The sequence below is a fragment of the Solanum pennellii genome, chromosome 7 (genome assembly GCF_001406875.1).
Source record: "Solanum pennellii chromosome 7, SPENNV200".
NCBI classification, from domain to species: Eukaryota; Viridiplantae; Streptophyta; class Magnoliopsida; order Solanales; family Solanaceae; genus Solanum; species Solanum pennellii.
This window is the reverse complement of record NC_028643.1, coordinates 16,945,459-16,963,752: the sequence shown is the minus strand read 5'-3', so window position 1 is coordinate 16,963,752 and position 18,294 is coordinate 16,945,459. Positions and strand designations below refer to the sequence as shown.

The 18,294-nt window shown below is 35.4% G+C and overlaps 2 protein-coding genes across 2 annotated transcripts; both read left to right on the top strand.

Annotated features, from left to right (window-relative positions):
- Positions 1 to 9,162: 9,162 nt before the first annotated feature.
- On the top strand, positions 9,163 to 9,753 carry LOC107024879 (agamous-like MADS-box protein AGL61). The gene has a single exon (XM_015225814.1). The coding sequence runs from the start codon at positions 9,163 to 9,165 to the stop codon at positions 9,751 to 9,753; it is 591 nt and encodes a 196-aa protein (XP_015081300.1).
- A 5,785-nt stretch (positions 9,754 to 15,538) lies between these two features.
- LOC107024878 (agamous-like MADS-box protein AGL61) lies at positions 15,539 to 16,129 on the top strand. Its single transcript, XM_015225813.1, has one exon. The coding sequence runs from the start codon at positions 15,539 to 15,541 to the stop codon at positions 16,127 to 16,129; it is 591 nt and encodes a 196-aa protein (XP_015081299.1).
- Positions 16,130 to 18,294: the final 2,165 nt, after the last annotated feature.

The following is an 18,294-nucleotide window of genomic DNA, read 5'->3' as shown; positions in this document are numbered from 1 at the left end:
TCACATTCATCCGACCATACAAAGGGAACATTCTGCTTAGTCAAATTTGTTAGCTGCGAAGCAATAGAAGAAAATCCCTTGACAAATCGACGGTAGTAGCTAGCTAAACCAACAAAGCTTCTTACCTCTGTAACATTAGTAGGTCTTACCCAACTCTTCACTGCTTCAATCTTAGAAGGATCCACCATCACTCCATCCTTAGAAACCACGTGCCCCAAGAAGGACACTGAATCTAGCCAAAACTCACACTTGGAGAATTTGGCATAAAGCCTTTTCTCCCTCAACAACTCCAATACAATTCTCAAATGCTCCTCATGTTCTTTCCTGCTCTTTGAGTATATCAGTATATCATCAATAAATACAATAACAAAGAGATCCAGATATGGCTTAAAAATCCCGTTCATCAGGCTCATGAAAGCAGCAGGGGCATTCGTAAGCCCAAACGACATTACTACAAATTCATAATGCCCATACCTGGTTCGAAAAGCAGTCTGTGGCACATCTGCTGCCCGTATTTTCAATTGATGTTAACCGGATCTCAGATCAATATTACAGAAGACACAAGCACCTTGTAACTGATCGAATAAATCATCAATGCGAGGAATAGGGTACTTGTTCTTATAGTTACCTTATTCAGCTGCCTGTAGTCTATGCACATCCGAAAACTTCCATCCTTCTTCTTCACAAATAAAACAGGAGCACCCCAAGGGGATGCACTTGGTCTAATAACACCTTTACCTAACAACTCCTGAAGTTGGGCCTTTAACTCCCTTAACTCAGATGGAGCCATTCTATAAGGGGGAATGGAAATGGGGCGAGTACCCGGCTCCAGATCAATACAAAAATCAATATCCCTATCCGGTGGCATACCAGGAAGGTCTGCAAGAAACACATCTAGAAACTCACAGACTATCGAAACAGACACAATCGAAGGTACTTGGGAAGTATCATCCCTGAGGTGTGCCAAGAAAGCTAAACAACCCTTGCTAACCATCCTCTTAGCACGAAGAAAGGAGATAATACGAACTGGGGTTGAAACATAGTCACCCGCCCACACTAACGGATCTGTCCCAGGTTTGGCCAATGTCACAGTTTTAGCATTACAATCTAAGATTGCAAAATTTGGGGAAAGCCAAGTCATACCCAGAATTACATCAAAATCAACCATTTCTAGGATAATCAAATCTACATAGGTATTGCTCCCTACAAAAGTCACAAGGCAAGACCTATACACTTTCTCAACTATCACAGACTCACCCACAGGAGTAGAGACACTGATAGGCATGTCAAGCAAATCGCAATGTAAATCAAGACCAGTAGCAAATGAGGAATATACATATGAAAATGTGGATCCAGGATCAAATAATACAGAAGCCATGCAATCACAGACCAAAAGAGTACCTGTGATAACAGCATCAGATGTCTCTGCTTCAGACCTCCCGGGGAAAGCATAACAATGGGCCCTATCACCCGTCTGTCCATTGCCCCTACCATGTTGCGCTGCAGTAGTTCTTGCTTGCTCGCCACCCCGACTGATTTGGTGACAACCATTACCTTGGACACCACGTCCTCCAAAATGGCGGCCTCTACCATGACCACCTCTACCTCTAATTATTGGGGGTCTGTAACTCTGTTTTGGACAATATTTCCTAATATGTGCAGTCTCTCCACATCCATAACAATTTATGGAGTCAAGCATAGGTATCTGTGAAAATGACGAAGTCTGGGGATAACCTCCAAACTCAGAGAAAGGCTGACTGGGCTGCGATGGACCCCCAGCTAAAGCCTGTAGTGAAGACTGAATAGGACGGGTTGGGTAACCTCCTGAACTCTGCCCTCTGGAGTAAGAACCATTAAACTCACCTCCCTTACGGAACTTCTTAGATGTCGACGCCAGGGTGAAGTCGTCTGGCTTCACCCCCTCCACTTCTATCACAAAATCAACCACTTCATGAAAGGATTTTGCTGCAGCAGCTACCTGTAAGGCTGGGATCCGCAAATCTGACCTTAATCCCTTCACAAAACGGCGAATCCGCTCTTGTGGACTGAAGCAAAGCTTAGTGGCATACCTGGATAGTGCACGAAATTTAGCCTCATAAGCAGCAACAGACATCCTTCCTTGCTCTCGGCTCAGAATTCATCTCTCCTCCTATCCCTCAAAGTCCGGGGTATATACTTCTCCATAAATAAGCTAGAGAATGATGCCCAAGTCATAGGTGGTGCCTGTGCTGGTTGACACTCACCATACGACCGCCACCACATTTTGTCATCCCCCTGAAACTGATAGGTCACAAACTCCACACCGAATCGTTCTACTATGTCCATCTTATGTAGCAGCTCATGACAATCAACCAGAAAATCATAGGCATCTTCAGATTCAGCACCATTGAATACTGGAGGTTGCAACTTTAAGAATTTAGTGAAAAGTTCATGCTGATCACTTGTCATTATGGACCCTGTAGTCAATCGAGGAAACGTGCCTACTTCCAATGAGGCATCCATGCGGGGAGCCACAGCGGCTGCATGTTGTACTCCCTGAACCTGAGGTGCTGGTGCAGAAAACACTGGAGGTGTCTGGCCCTGATCAGATAACCCGCTAAGATAAGTAAGAACCTGATTAATCATCTCTGGGGTAGGCTGGGGTGGTAATTCCTCATCTTGAACCTGCTCATTTTCCCCTTCTTCACCCTCTCTCACTACCTCATCAGTCGGTGGAGGAGTCACTGCCCTATTACTAGCTGGACCAGGTGTTTGTCCTCTACCTCTAGAGGGCGTCCTCCTGCGACCTCTACCACGGCCTCTTGCCACTGCTCCTCCTCGAGCTACGGTCCCAATGGTTGGCTCAGACGCACCCTGTCCTGCCGGTGCTGGTGTTGACACAGTTGTTGCTCTAGTTCTAACCATCTGCGAGATAGAGTGAGGATGTCAGATACCAATTTGTATCACCTAGATACCAATTGGACCCAAGTAATAGCACGAAAGAAAGAAAGAATGGAGTTTTCCTAAAGTCCTATAGCCTCTCAAAGAAAAGTAAGGGCGTCCCCCTACCGTTCCTCAAGACTCTACTAGACTCGTTCTTGTGTGATGAGACCAACGAACCTAAAGCTCTGATACCAAGTTTGTCACGACCCAAAACGAGCCGCGAGTGGCACCCACACTTATCTTACTAGGTGAGCGAACCAACAATCTAAACCCCAACGTTTACCAGTATATAAATTTTGAATAGTAAATAAAATGCGGAAGATCCAAAACTCATTAACGAAATCAATTAAATAAACTTCTAAAGTATAATACTTATCATCCCCAAAATCTGGAAGTCATCACATCAAGAACATCTATCCTCAAATTACTAAGTCTAAGAGTATTTAAGAACTAAAATAAGTAGAAAGATGGTCCATGTCCGAACTTCAAAGACATCAAGACGTGAAGAAGAGAATCCAGCCCGAGCTAGGAATAATAGCTCACCCTGAAATCTGATGTGCTGAAGACTGGCTAGAGTTGAGGACGAGTCGAAGTCAATGGTGCACTTGCTGCACTCCACAAAACAACAAGAAGAAAATAAAAGTAGGGGTCAGTACAAGGAACACGTACTGAGTAGGTATCATCGGCCAACTCAAAATAGAAACCAATATATATTAAACAATAGTATAAAACCAACTACAATACTTAACAGTTGGCAAACAACAAGCACGTGAACCATAGACACAACAACACCATAATGGTTACACCCTCAATCACAACATTAAGCACACCTATGAGGACTCATGCCTCTACACCATACTCGTTTGGGAACTAGGTTCTTTGAGTTCGAGTATATTAAGTTAATTCAAGATTTCTTGCCTTTAATGTTAGTGTGTCGGAACGTGACACTCCGATCCCCTAATACTGTGTCGGAACGTGACACTCCGATCCAATAATCCGTGTCGGAACGTTACACTCCGATCCAAAATTACCATTAATCAACATTTATTACCACCACATTTTCATTATTTAGTAATATCTCATCAAGCCTCCTTTATTCAAGGCATTACTTCGGTAGAGATGGTTCAAGATTAGAATTTCAACATTCTCATAATTTTATAGCCAACCACAAACCACACAATCAAAAACATGCAACCACACAATCAAGTACATAGGAGACTTTACAATATCATTCAATACATATCAATCGCTATTTAGAGTTTATCTATTAGATAGAATTAAACCATAACCTTCCTCCACCGGAGAATCGAAATCAAGCAAGCTACCTCTCCAATGCCTTTGTTTTCCTCAGTACTTCGCTCCCTTCGTTCGTTTCACGTCTCCTCCTCTTTTTACTTTTTCCCTTTACAGATTCTTTTTACCCTAATTATCATATAATCAATTATAAAGGATGATAAAGGTAACCCACTATTTATTTTAAAGTTATCTCCTTTAACCCCCAACTAACTCAATTATAAAAATTACCCCACTAATTTCCTAATAATAATTATGAATAGTCCAAAATACCCCTTAAAAAAATTTAGCGGAAGTCTGACTAAGTCGGGGTTACGCAGCTTGTGACGGTCCGTCGTATCTACGATGGTCCGTGCTGCAAGTCCGTCGTGAAGTTCAGAGAGTCGATTCCGATACCCAGACTCCAAAATTTGAAGTGTTTTGGAACGAAGACCCTGTGACGGTCCGTCGTATCCATGACGGTCCGTCCTTCAAGTCCGTCCTGAAGTTCAGAGAAGTAACTCCAGTACCCCGATTCCCAGAGTTGAAGTGTTCTGGAACGAAGGCCCTCGACGGTCCGTCGTGCCTATGAAGGTTCGTCCTACTTGTCGTCGAGGGTAATGAGAAGAGCAACAGAAGAAACTAAACAAGTGTGGGACGACGGGGACGGTCCAACGCGTGGTCCGTCGACCCTGTCAGTTTTTATCAAAAATAATTCTACTGTTCGAACCGGCTAAACAGGTTGTTACATAAAAACAACACAGAGATAGCCATGTCACTAGTCCTCATAGAAATACGACTCACGATTAATGTTGTTGAACTAATGATCGACAATCGATCTATGTGTGATCTTAATGCTGAGGACTAGAACCTACATCATGAGAAGATGTACCGCAGAACATGTGTTAGCACTTAAAAGGTACCGAGCATGAAGGATAGAGTGATACTAAACAATAAAATTACTTAATCAAAGCATCTAAGCAATGACATGATTTGAACATAAATAGGATACTAAAAGTATTGTACATGACTAAACATAAAGCAATGACCAAGTTTATTATATGAAGAAACTGAATATTGAACTATATTGATAACATGCTAAATCCAATAGAATATGAATGAACTGTAAGGGAGCTTACTAATAAACGACTTAAAACCAAATGACTTAAATGTGAAGTCTGATGTATACAACCTATGGAGAAGACCCAATATATCCTACCTTAGATATATAGGCATACTGATATGATGAATAAGACGATGCGCACAAAGGGAACTTACATCCTATGGGGCACGTAGTTATGTCAATTAGGGGTGACTTACCCTAGTCCACTCGGTATTGAGATTCCCATATGATTAAGCAATTAACATGTTATGACTTAAATGTTGTAACACTAGATAACTCAAACCAGACATGCAAACTAGGAATGCAAAATTTATAATATTGATAATAATTCATTCGAAAACTGAGGCATGTTCTTATGTAACACAATAACATATGTAATTCAAAAACTTGAAGAACTACCTAACGAGGGTTCTGAGTTTATCCATGAAAATGGGACAAACTGATACAGAATTTATGATAATACGATTTGGATCATTCTGATAGGTAAAACCCAACATTTTTAACGTTCAAGAAACCCTAGGTGTTGATAATAATTAATGGAATCAAGATTTTGACTGAAATATAGCGGCCTAATGAGTGAAAGGAATTCTCTAGTGTAATACCACATACCTAATGAAAAAAATTTTGGAGAAATATTTTTATTTTAGAGCTTTAACTACTGAAACCTTGTTGCATTCTTTGGAAGGGTTTGGTCGCCTCTTTCTCCTCTATAGTTTCTAAGTTTCTGAGTGTCTGTGAATGATTTGACTTTGATAAATTCTTATTATGTTTGTAGGCTAAAACAAACAAAAAACACATAGTTTAGGGTTTAACGACGTAGTGTAATGGTCCAACACTTAAGGAAGAGACCAAAACACCCCTAGCATAACCGATTTCGAGGTTACCGAATGACTGTCGATTAACTGATGGTCTGTGCTTGTCAATCGTCAGTCGTGATTGGAAGCTGGTTTCTATGGGTATCATTCGGAAGCAGATCATTGTACATGGTCTAACCTAAGGTATGTGGGTTCGGCCGATGGTCAACCCTCAGACGGAATTCTAGGACAGAGTTCTAGGGGGTTGCAAATGTTGATAATGAACAAGTAGCACAGGCCGTGTGTCACCATACGGTTCGTGGGTGTTGACCGTGGGTCTTACCTGCAACTTCTGAAAAATCTGCATTATGGTCTTTTTTCGGGTACGGGGTGTTACAGTTGGAGTGGGTTTAATTGATAGTAGTATATCAATCTATAAATAGTTGTTATAAATGCAAGTCTAACTTAGAGTTCTGGGCTTTCAATAGAAAGAGGTTTTTTAACCAAGGATTTATATCAATTATTGTAATTTTTGGATTAATGTGGGTTCAACTCAAAAGAATGAATGCTAAACTCGATTCTACCTATATAGCTTAATAGAGTAGATAAATAAAGGTTCAGGGTTGTTTATATTGATAACATTGTTGAGTTGCGCGAGAAATTGCTTGACTTGTAATAGTCTTGAGATAGAAAGCTATTGCATCTACACTCTAACTTACCTACTGTCACGCCCCCAGCCTACACCCGGGATGTGGCCGGCACTCACTAACCATTCCTGTCCTTGTGCCAACCCTTGGCCTGACTTACTTAAATCAGTGGAACAGTTAAATCAATATAAGAAAACATTCTCATAAAATAACATGAAATAAATAAGTTGTCCAAAATGGCATGTATGTCTCATAGCAAAACTTCTACAAAAAAAAAAAAAAGAGACTCATAAATAAACTGTCTGACTATCTATGAAGCCTCTACAATATTAAGATGGATGTTGGGACAGACCCCATAATATCCTATAAAATAAAGACTGAAAAAACAAGTAAATGTGTCCGCCAAAATGCAAGGAGACTCACCACTTACTACGAGTGCTCAGTTGGATCAACGAGGCGCTTCATGATATTGATCCTTGTTACCTGTGTCTCCATCATGATACGATGTAGGTAAACTTGCATCATTACATTGAAAGTACGAGTATGCGATTTGGTATGCTAACCACAACTTAAGCTTGAATAAAGAAAGAAGTAGCACTTACCTTGGCCCTACTCAACTCATGAATAACTTCACTTAATATAAAGCAATGAAAACATTTAGTTTGTTAAAAAAAATAAAACAACAAACTCAAATTTAATTATATGTAATAAATATAATTTTTGTAGGAGATTTTCTAACCGACAACCATCACTATGAGCCTTATTGGTGATACATCGTCTTGCCCATGCTACAAGAAGTGTCTTATACTTTGATGACGCATAAAACTACTTAACTTAGTGGATCTACTAGCTTAACTTACATGATCATCTATAAAGTCTGAACCGTTAATACCCATGATGGCTACATGGTTTGCTTGGACACTTGAGTTAAAATGATTTCTCATCCACAAACCAATTCCTCCCATCTGACAGTCGTTGTCAAACGCTTCAATTCACTTCATATTTTTTACAATTATTACTCATACCACCGACTAGATTACATTTATAACTTCATAGATGTATTCTAATTTGTACCGTTTCCTCTGGGTTGGACAACAAAACATCAATGGGTTTTATACTAGATAACGATTGCTACGTCTAGTATTAAACTAGGTGTAATTTAGCGTTCATCACTCCTCAATTTGTAAGAGATGTTAATCGTTCTTCCTTTTCTCTAATTTTATTCTTTTTTAACTCTCTTATTAAACCCAAAGCTTAATTAAGGATTGTAAAACTTACCCATGTCAGATATGACCAAAAAATATTTCTAAATTCGTTATAATATGATTGGGTAAGGAAAAGTCCAAAATACCCCTCACTAGCTTGGGTAACTTTCTTAAATGGTCATAATAACTTAAAAGGAGCATATGTCCCTCATTAAAACTCAAAACATACACAACTCAATAGCGTTGGAAAGATGATTCCAAGACCTTTTACTCGGTATACTATGTACCACTTAACTCTTCATGTACTGAAAGTTATTATTGGTTGAAGTTGACCCAAAAAGTCACACCTTAAAAATAACTTGATAAATTCGCTATTTCAAATTTAGCGATTTCTAAATTTAACTATTTCTATGGCAGGATGTTACAATTTCATAATGCATCGTATCATATTCAAATATTTGGTGAATCGATAGACATGACACAAATTTCATTCTATCGTGTTAAAAATGTTATAATGAAATATAAAGTGTAGGAGAATATTAAATATCAGTTTATATATTTTCAATTGCGTTATGATTTTGGCTTCCTTACTTTTACAATATTATTTCATTTTTCATAAACTACGAGTATATTTTACGAGTCTACAAATGCTCTAGAAGTTGCAGAAATAACTTTAAATTTTAAATTGAAGCGCTTAAATTATTTTTTACATGAATATGAGTAATATTGTCAAAGCTAAAAATGGAAGGTCTTTTATTAAGCATGACTATATTAGGATATATACATGATTGAACAAGAGAAAATTAATAAAATCTATAAATACAATAACAAAAAATTTACCAAATAAAATTTAATCAATTGATATATTAATTTACTAATATACATGTCACAAAAGAATGAGATAATGACAACTTCATAAATAGTTCAATAACATCAATCTAATTAGGAAAATATGTAATTTGTAATTAATACTGTTAGAGATTGACAATGATACAAATCAACTTAAAAAGAAATTTAATAAATATAATGATTTTTGTTAAAATCCTAACTTATAAGAAAATCATCATAAATATTTTTACATTTTTGTTATTTGAGTTCATTTTTATCAAATAATATGATGATTTTCTCGCTATAAATAGGTGGTTAGAACAAAAACCAAACATCACATTTTCCTATATTTTCAATCCAGAAATTTAGCCATGAAAATATTTATTGGTCGCAAAAGAATTGTAATTGCAAGGATACAAAATTCAAAAAATAGACAAGTAACATTCTCAAAACGACGTATTGGCCTATTTAAAAAGGCAAGTGAGCTATGTACTTTATGTGGTGCTTATGTTGCTGTTGTGATTTTTTCATCTAGCAACAAAGTATATTCATGTGGACATCCTTCCGCTGAGTTAATTGTGGATAAGTTTCTTGGAGAAAATCAACCCGATTTTGATGCTCCTAATTCCACTAGTTTATCTCATCAAAATGTAAATGTTGATGAGATCAACAATGAACTAAACATGTTGGAGAATTCACTCGAACAACAAAAAAAACATGGAAAAGCTCTCAAAGGATTAAGGAAAGAACTTCCATATGAAAAACTCAACTTTTCTGACCTTAAAAAGTTGATTGAGCTCTTGGAAGCTACAGATGAAGAAGTTGAAAGAGTAGCAAGCCAACTTATGGAGTATGATACGGTATTTCCGTATCAAACTATTGGAATGTGCCTTTCACCTTTAAGAGTTGATGGCAACAGTTCGTCCAATTTCAATGAAGCGCCATCTGGATCCAATGAATAGATATATTTAACTTTATTTAAATTCAGTGACTTAATTGTGTATTATAGAGTTTTCATTTTCATATCTATGATTATGTTTGTTATATTTATGAATTTAATTTGTACCTTCAAATATGTTTGTTATTGAATGGGATGGACTTGTATTTAGTACTTCATTTTAATTTCTTTGTCTTACCTTTTTTAGGTCAATTTAAAAAATATAATGTATTTTCTTTATTTTTGACTGCTCTTAGCTAATGCTTTCCATATGTCATGCATAAAATCACAAGAATAAAAAGCATTTTGTTACATTTCACATATCATTAATTTATCAAAACAAGATTTAAAGTTAGTTTATTTTCTCAATTTTCATGCCAATTCAAAATAATATACTCAAATCAAAATGAAAAGGGTATGGAATAATTGTCAATTGAAATTGATGTATAAGTGTTGAAAAACAAAGTAGTAAGAGAATATTGAATAAGAAAATGAAACTCATGTCAGATAGCTTAAAGTGCAACATATCTTATTTTAAAAAAATTAAAATTCTTATAGAGTATAGCATGCATCTACTTATACCTATAAAATTAACAGTACTTTATAATCATCGATAAAGCATGTCTTACCACCTCGCTTCTACTTATACATATTTATAGTTTATAATTTTTAATGTTATTTAAATGAAAATAAAAATAATTTCTGGTTGTAGATATTTATAAATTTATAAAAAAATTATTGTTATGAAACATTTTTCACGTGTCATAACTGATCAATAGATTTTATGAATTTAGAAATGCTCTAGAAGATATCCAAATAACATAAAATACTGAATTGAAGTTCCATAAAAATTTTGTAGAATAATATAAATTAAACAATAAATATTTTTCTATTCTGAAAGATAATAGTAGATGGTCTTTTATTTAGCATGGTGTAACACCCCCTTTTTTGAGCTGAGCCAAGAAGGGAAGGATCACATCGGCAGAGAAATGGTGTCTTGGGCGTGTTGCCGAGTCGTTCCACTAGTAGTACTATGTCTCTCAATGATCAAAATTATGAAGATATTATAGGCTAGCAAAATCGCTGAATTGATTGGCGGTTCCGACTAATTGTGTTGAGTGATCATTTGCACCACAATGTTTTAATAATATAAATACTCATTTTTTTTTTAGCTTAGGATCGAATTCCTTAGTATTGAACAATAATTTTAAGCTTTTATTTTTTGAGTTATAAGTTAGAAGAGGGTTTTGAAGTACTTGAAGATTCAAAGGGTTTCATCTCCCAAATTTGGGATCAGACCCATGGATTCTTAAACCTACATACCCATTTGAATGAAAACTCATTTTGGTATAAATTTCTATCTCTTGTATATGTCTAGATAAAACCCCAATTCTAAGGGTGTGATTTTGTGAATAGGGGTTAGATTATCTATTGGATCTTGCTTGTTGATGGTTTATTTGTTGTTTAATTGTGATTTCGTTTAGTACTTGTGTTTGAATTTTTTGAAATTGTAGTTGCAAACCCCAAGACAACCCTTTTTGCATAATCATAAGCATACTTGAGATAAACTGAAACAATGAATAATGTGCAGAAGCTAAATCATGAGAAAATTGAAATAATAGAGATTACCTATACGCTAAAACGAGAATATAGATAATTGAGACGTTGAATACAAAAGAAAACTCAAACAAAACGACTAAAGATGGAACTAGCTATGTCATAAATAAGCCTCTAAACTGACTAGAAATACTTGGACTTGCCCTAGCTAGAACTAGAAAAACTGAGACTAAAGTTTAAAACAAGTTTTGGTATGTGTAGATATAGAATTCAACTTAATTTATTGATCATTACATATAATTCAATTAAGATATTGTATGAAAATATTATTTTTTTGATTCTCCACAAAGATAGTCATGTCACTAGTCCTCATAGAAATACGACTCATGATTAATGTTGTTGAACTAATGATCGGTAATCGATCTATGTGTGATCTGAATGCTGAGGACAAGCACCTACATCACGAGAAGATGTACCGCAGAACATGTGTTAGCACTTAAAAGGTACCGAGCATGAAGGATAGATTGATACTGAACAATCACATTACTGAATCAAAGCATCTAAGCAATAACATGATTTGAACATAAATAGGATACTAAAAGTATTGTACATGACTAAACTTAAAGCAATGACCAAGTTATTAATATGAAGAAACTGAATATTGAACTATATTGATAACATGCTAAATCAAATAGAATATGAATGAACTGTAAGGGAGCTTACTAATAAACTACTTAAAACCAAATGACTTAAATGTGAAGTCCGATGTATACAACCTATAGAGAAGACCAAATATACCCGACCTTAGATATATAGGCATGCTGATATGATGAATAAGATGATGCGCACAAAGGGACTTAAAAGTCCAAAATACCCCTCACTAGCTTGGGTAACTTTCTTAAATGGTCATAATAACTTAAAAGGAGCATATGTCCCTCATTCAAACTCAAAACATATACAACTCAATGGGTTGGAAAGAGGATTCCAAGACCTTTTACTCGGTATACTATGTACCACTTAACTCTTCATGCACGTAGTTTTGTAAATTGGGGGTGACTTAACCTAGTCCACTCGGTATTGAGATTCCCATATGATTAAGCAATTAACATGTTATGGCTTAAATGTTGTAACACTAGATAACTCAAACATGACATGCAAACTGGGAATGCAACATTTATAATATTGATAATAATTCATTCGAAAACTGAGGCATGTTCTTATGTAATAGAATAACATGTGTAATTCAAGAACTAGAAGAACTACATAACGAGGGTTCTGAGTTTATGAATGAAAATGGGACAAACTGATACTGAATTCATGATAATACAATTTGGATCATTCTAATAGGTAAAACCCAACATTTTTAACGTTCAAGAAACCCTATGTGTTGATAATCATTAATGGAATCAAGATTTTGACTGAAATATAGCGGCCTAATGAGTGAAAGGAATCCTCTAGTGTAATACCATATACCTAGTGAAAAAATTTATGGAGAAATATTTTTATTTTGGATCTTGAACTAATGAAACCTTGTTGCATTCTTCGGAAGGGTTTGGTCGCCTCTTTCTCCTCTATAGTTTCTAAGTTTCTGAGTGTCTGTAAATGATCTTACTTTGATAAATTCTTATTATGTTTGTAGGCTAAAACTAACAAAAAAACACATAGTTTAGGGTTTAACGACGTAGGTTAATAGTCCAGCACTTAAGGAAGAGACCAAAACACCCCCGGCATAACCTATTTCGAGGTTATCGAATGACTATCCATTAACTGATGGTCTGTGCTTGTCAATCGTCAGTCCTGACTGGACACTGGTTTCTATGGGTATGATCCGGATGCAGATCACGATACATGGTCTAACCTAAGGTATGTGGGTTCGGCCGTTGGTCAACCCTTAGACGGAATTCTAGGACTGAATTCTAGGGGGTTGCAAATGTTGATAATGAACAAGTGGCACAGGCCGTGTGTCACCATACGGTTCGTGGGTGTCGACCGTGGGTCTTACCTGGAAGTTCTTAAAAATCTGCATTATGGTCTGTTTTCGGGTACAGGGTGTTACAATTGGAGTGGGTTTAATCGATAGTTGTATATCAATCTATAAATAGTTGTTATAAATGCAAGTCTAACTTAGAGTTCTGGTCTTGCTTTACAAAGAGGTTTTCTAACCAAGGATTTATATCAATTATTGTAGTTTTTGGATTAATGTGGGTTCAACTCAAAAGAATGAATTATAAACTCGATTCTACCTATATATCTTGAGAGAGTAGATAAATAAAGGTTCAGGGTTGTTTTTATTGTTATTATTGTTGAGTTGCATGAGAAATTGCTAGACTTGTAATATTTAGATAGAAAGCTATTGCATCTACACTCTAACTTACCTACTGTCACGCCCCCAGCCTATACCCAGATGTGGCCGACACTCACTAACCATTCCTGTCCTTGTGCAAACCCTTGGCCTGACTTACTTTAATCAGTGTAACAGTTAAATAAATATAAGAAAACATTCTCATAAAATAACATGAAATAAATAACTTGTCCAAAATGGCAAGTATGACTCATAGCAAAATTTCTGCAAAAAAAAAAAAAAAGAGACTCAAAATTAAACTGTCTGACTATCTATGAAGCCTCTACTATATTAAGATGGATGTTGGGACAGACCCCATAACATCCTATAAAATAAAGACTGAAAAAACAAGTAAATGTGTCCGCCAAAATGCAAGGAGACTCCCCACTTACTACGAGTGCTCAGCTGGATCAACGAGGCGCTTGATGATATTGATCCTTGTTACCTATGTCTCCATTATGATACGATTAAGATAAACTTGAATCATTACATTGAAAGTACGAGTATGCGATTTGGTATGCTAACCACAACTTAAGCTTGAATAAAGAAAGAAGTAACACTTACCTTGGCCCTACTCAACTCATGAATAACTTCACTTAATATAAAGCAATGACAACATTTAGTTTGTTAAAGAAAATACAAGAACAAACTCAAATTTAATTACATGTAAGTAATATAATTTTTGTGGGATATTCTCTAACCGACAACCACCACTATGAGCCTTATTGGTGATACATCGTCTTGCCCATGCTGCAAGAAGTGTCTTATACTTTGATGACGCATAGAACTACTTAACTTAGTGGATCTACCAGCTTAACTTACATGATCATCTAAAAAGTATGAACCGTTAATACCCATGATGGCTACATGGTTTTCTTGGACACTTGAGTTAAAATGAATTCTCATCCACAAACCAATTCCTTACATCTGACAGTCGTTGTCAAACCCTTCAATTTTCACTTCAATATTTTTTACAATTTTTACTCCTACCTCCGACTAGATTGCACTTATAACTTCATAGATGCATTCTAATTTGTACCGTATCCTCTGGGTTGGACATCTAATCTTCAATGGGTTTTATACTGGATAACGACCGCTACGTCTAGTATTGAATTAGGTGTAATTTAGCATTCATCACTCCTCAATTTGTAAGAGATCTTAATCGTTCTTCCTTTTCTCTAATTTCGTTCTTCTTGAACTCTCTTATTAAACCCAAAGCTTAATTAAGGATTTGTAAAACTAAAGAGAAAATTTATAAAATCTTTATATTTTATAAATATTAAAAATTATTTCGGCTTCCTTACTGTTACAATATTATTTCATTTTTCATAAGCTACGAGTATATTTTACAAGTCTACAAATGCTCTAGAACCTGCACAAATAACTTTAAATTATAAATTAAAGAGCTTAAATTATTTTGTACATGAATATGAGTAATATTGTCAAAGCTAAAAATGGAAGGTCTTTTATTAAGCATGACTATATTAGGATATATACATGATTGCACAAGAGAAAATTTATAAAATCAATAAATACAATGACAAAAAATTTACCAAATAAAATTTAATCAATTTATATATTAATTTACTAATATATTTGTCACAAAAGAATAAGATAATCACAACTTCATAAATAGGTCAATAACATCAATCTAATTAGGAAAATATGTAATTTATAATAAATATTGTTAGAGATTGACAATGATACAAATCAACTTAAAAAGAAATTTAATAAATATAATAATTTTTGTTAAAATCCTACCTTATAAGAAAATCATCATAAATATTTTTACATTTTTGTTATTTGAGTTCATTTTTATCAAAAAATATGATGATTTTCTCGCTATAAATAGGTGGTTAGAACAAAAACCAAACGTCACATTTTCCGATATTTTCAATCAAGAAATTTAGCCATGAAAATATTTATTGGTCGCAAAAGAATTGTAATTGCAAGGATACAAAATTCAAAAAAAAGACAAGTAACATTCTCAAAACGACGCATTGGCCTATTTAAAAAGGCAAGTGAGCTATGTACTTTATGTGGTGCTTATGTTGCTGTTGTGATTTTTTCATCTAGCAACAAAGTATATTCATGTGGACATCCTTCCGCTGAGTTAATTGTGGGTAAGTTTCTTGGAGAAAATCAACCCGGCTTTGATGCTCCTAACTCCACTAGTTTATCTCATCAAAATGTCAATGTTGATGAGATAAACAATGAACTAAACATGTTGGAGAATTCACTCGAACAACAGAAAAAACATGGAAAAGCTCTTCAAGGATTAAGGAAAGAACTTCCATATGAACAACTCAACTTTTCTGACCTTAAAAAGGTTATTGAGCTTTTGGAAGCTGCAGATGAAGAATTTGAAAGAGTAGCGAGCCAACTTATGGAGTATGATACGGAATTTCCGTATCAAACTACTGGAATGTCCCTTTCTCTTTTAAGAGTTGATGACAACAGTTCATCCAATTTCAATGAAGCGCAATCTGGATCCAATGAATAGATATTTTTAACTTTATTTAAAATTCGGTGACTTAATTGTTTATTATAGTGTTTTGATTTTCATATCTATGATTATGTTTGTTATATTTATGATTTCAATTTTTACCTTCAAATATTTTTATTATAGAATGGGATGGACTTATATTTAGTACTTCCTTCATTTTAATTTCTTTGTCTTACCTTTTTAGGTCAGTTTAAAACATATAATGTATTTTCTTTATTTTTGGCTGCTCTTAGCTAAGTCTTTTCTTATATTATGCATAAAATCACAAGAATAAAAATATTTTGAAACATTTCACATATCATTAATTTATCAAAAAATGATTTAAAAGAGTTTATTTTCTCAATTTTTATGCCAATTAAAAATAACATAGTCAAATCAAAATGAAAAGGGTATGGAATAATTGTCAATTGAAATTGATGTATAAGTGTTGAAAGACAAAGTAGTAAGAGAATATTGAATAAGAAAATGAAACTCATGTCAGATAGCTTGATGTGCAACATATCTTATTTTAAAAAAATTAAAATTCTTATAGAGTTTAACATGTATCTGATTTACCTATTAAATTAACATTACTTTATTATCATTGATAAAGCATGTCTTACCACCTCACTTCTACTTATACATATTTATTGTTTATAATGTTAATGTTATTTAAATGACAATAAAATTAATTTCTGGTTGTAGATATTTATAAATTAATAAAAACTTATTGTAATGATACTTTTTTCACGTGTCATAAGTGATCAATAGATAATATGAATTTAGAAATTCTCTAGAAGATATCCAAATATGTAACAACCTGTTTAGTAGGTTCGAGCAGTAAAATTATGTTGATAAAAACTGACTGGGTCGACGGACCACGCGACGGACCGTCATGGTCACGACGGCCCATGATGGATTCCGTCGTCCCATACTTTTGTAATTTCTTCTGCTACTCTTCTCATTACCCTCGACGACAAGTAGGACGAACCGTCATAAGAACGACGGACCGTCGAGGGCCTTCGTTCCAAAACACTTCAACTCTGGGAATCGGGGTACTGGAGTTAATTCTCTGAACTTCAGGACGGACCTGCAGGACTGACCGTCATGGATACGAAGGACCGTCACAGGGTCTTCGTACCAAAACACTTCAATTTTTGGAGCCTGGGTACCGGAATCGACTCTCTGAACTTCACGACGGACTTGCAGCACGGACCGTCGTAGATACGACGGACCGTCACAAGCTGCGTAACCCCGACTTGGTCAGACTTCCGCTAAATTTTCTTAGGGGGTGTTTTGGACTATTCATCATTATTATTATGAAATTAGTGGGGTAATGTGTATAATTGAGTTAGTTGGGGGTTAAAGGAGGTAACTTAAAAATAAATAGTGGGTTACTTTTACCATCTTTTAAAATTTATTATATGATAATTAGGGTAAAAAGAATCTGGAAAAAGAAAAGAAAAAAAAATAAAAAGAGAAGGGCGTGAACGAAGGGAGGAGCGAGCAACGTGAATTGAAAAGGTTCAAAGGCATTGGGGAGATAGCTTGCTTGATTTCGATTCTTCGGTGGAGGTAGGTTATGGTTTAATTCTATCTCATAGATAAACTCTAAATAGCGATTGATATGTATTGAATGATATTGTAAAGTCTCCTATGTACTCGATTGTGTGGTTGTATGTACTTGATTGTGTGGTTTGTGGTTGGCTATTAAATTATGAGAATGTTGAAATTCTAATCTTGAACCATCTATACCGAAGTAATGCCTTGAATAAAGGAGGCTTGATGAGATATTACTAAATAATGAAAAAGTGGTGGTAATAAATGATGATTAATGGTGATTATTGGATCGGAGTGTCACTTCCGACACGGATTATTGGATCGGAGTGGCACGTTCCGACACGGATTATTGGATCGGAGTGTCACGTTCCGACACGGATTATTGGATCAGAGTGTCACGTTCCGACACAATATTAGGGGATCGGAGTGTCAGGTTCCGACACACTAACATTAAAGGCAAGCAATCTTGAATTAACTTAATATACTCGAATTCAAAGAATCTAGTTCCCAAACGAGTATGGTGTAGAGGCATGAGTCCTCATAGGTGTGCTTAATGTTGTGATTGAGGGTGTAACCATTATGGTGTTGTTGTGTCTATGGTTCACGTGCTTGTTGTTTGCCAA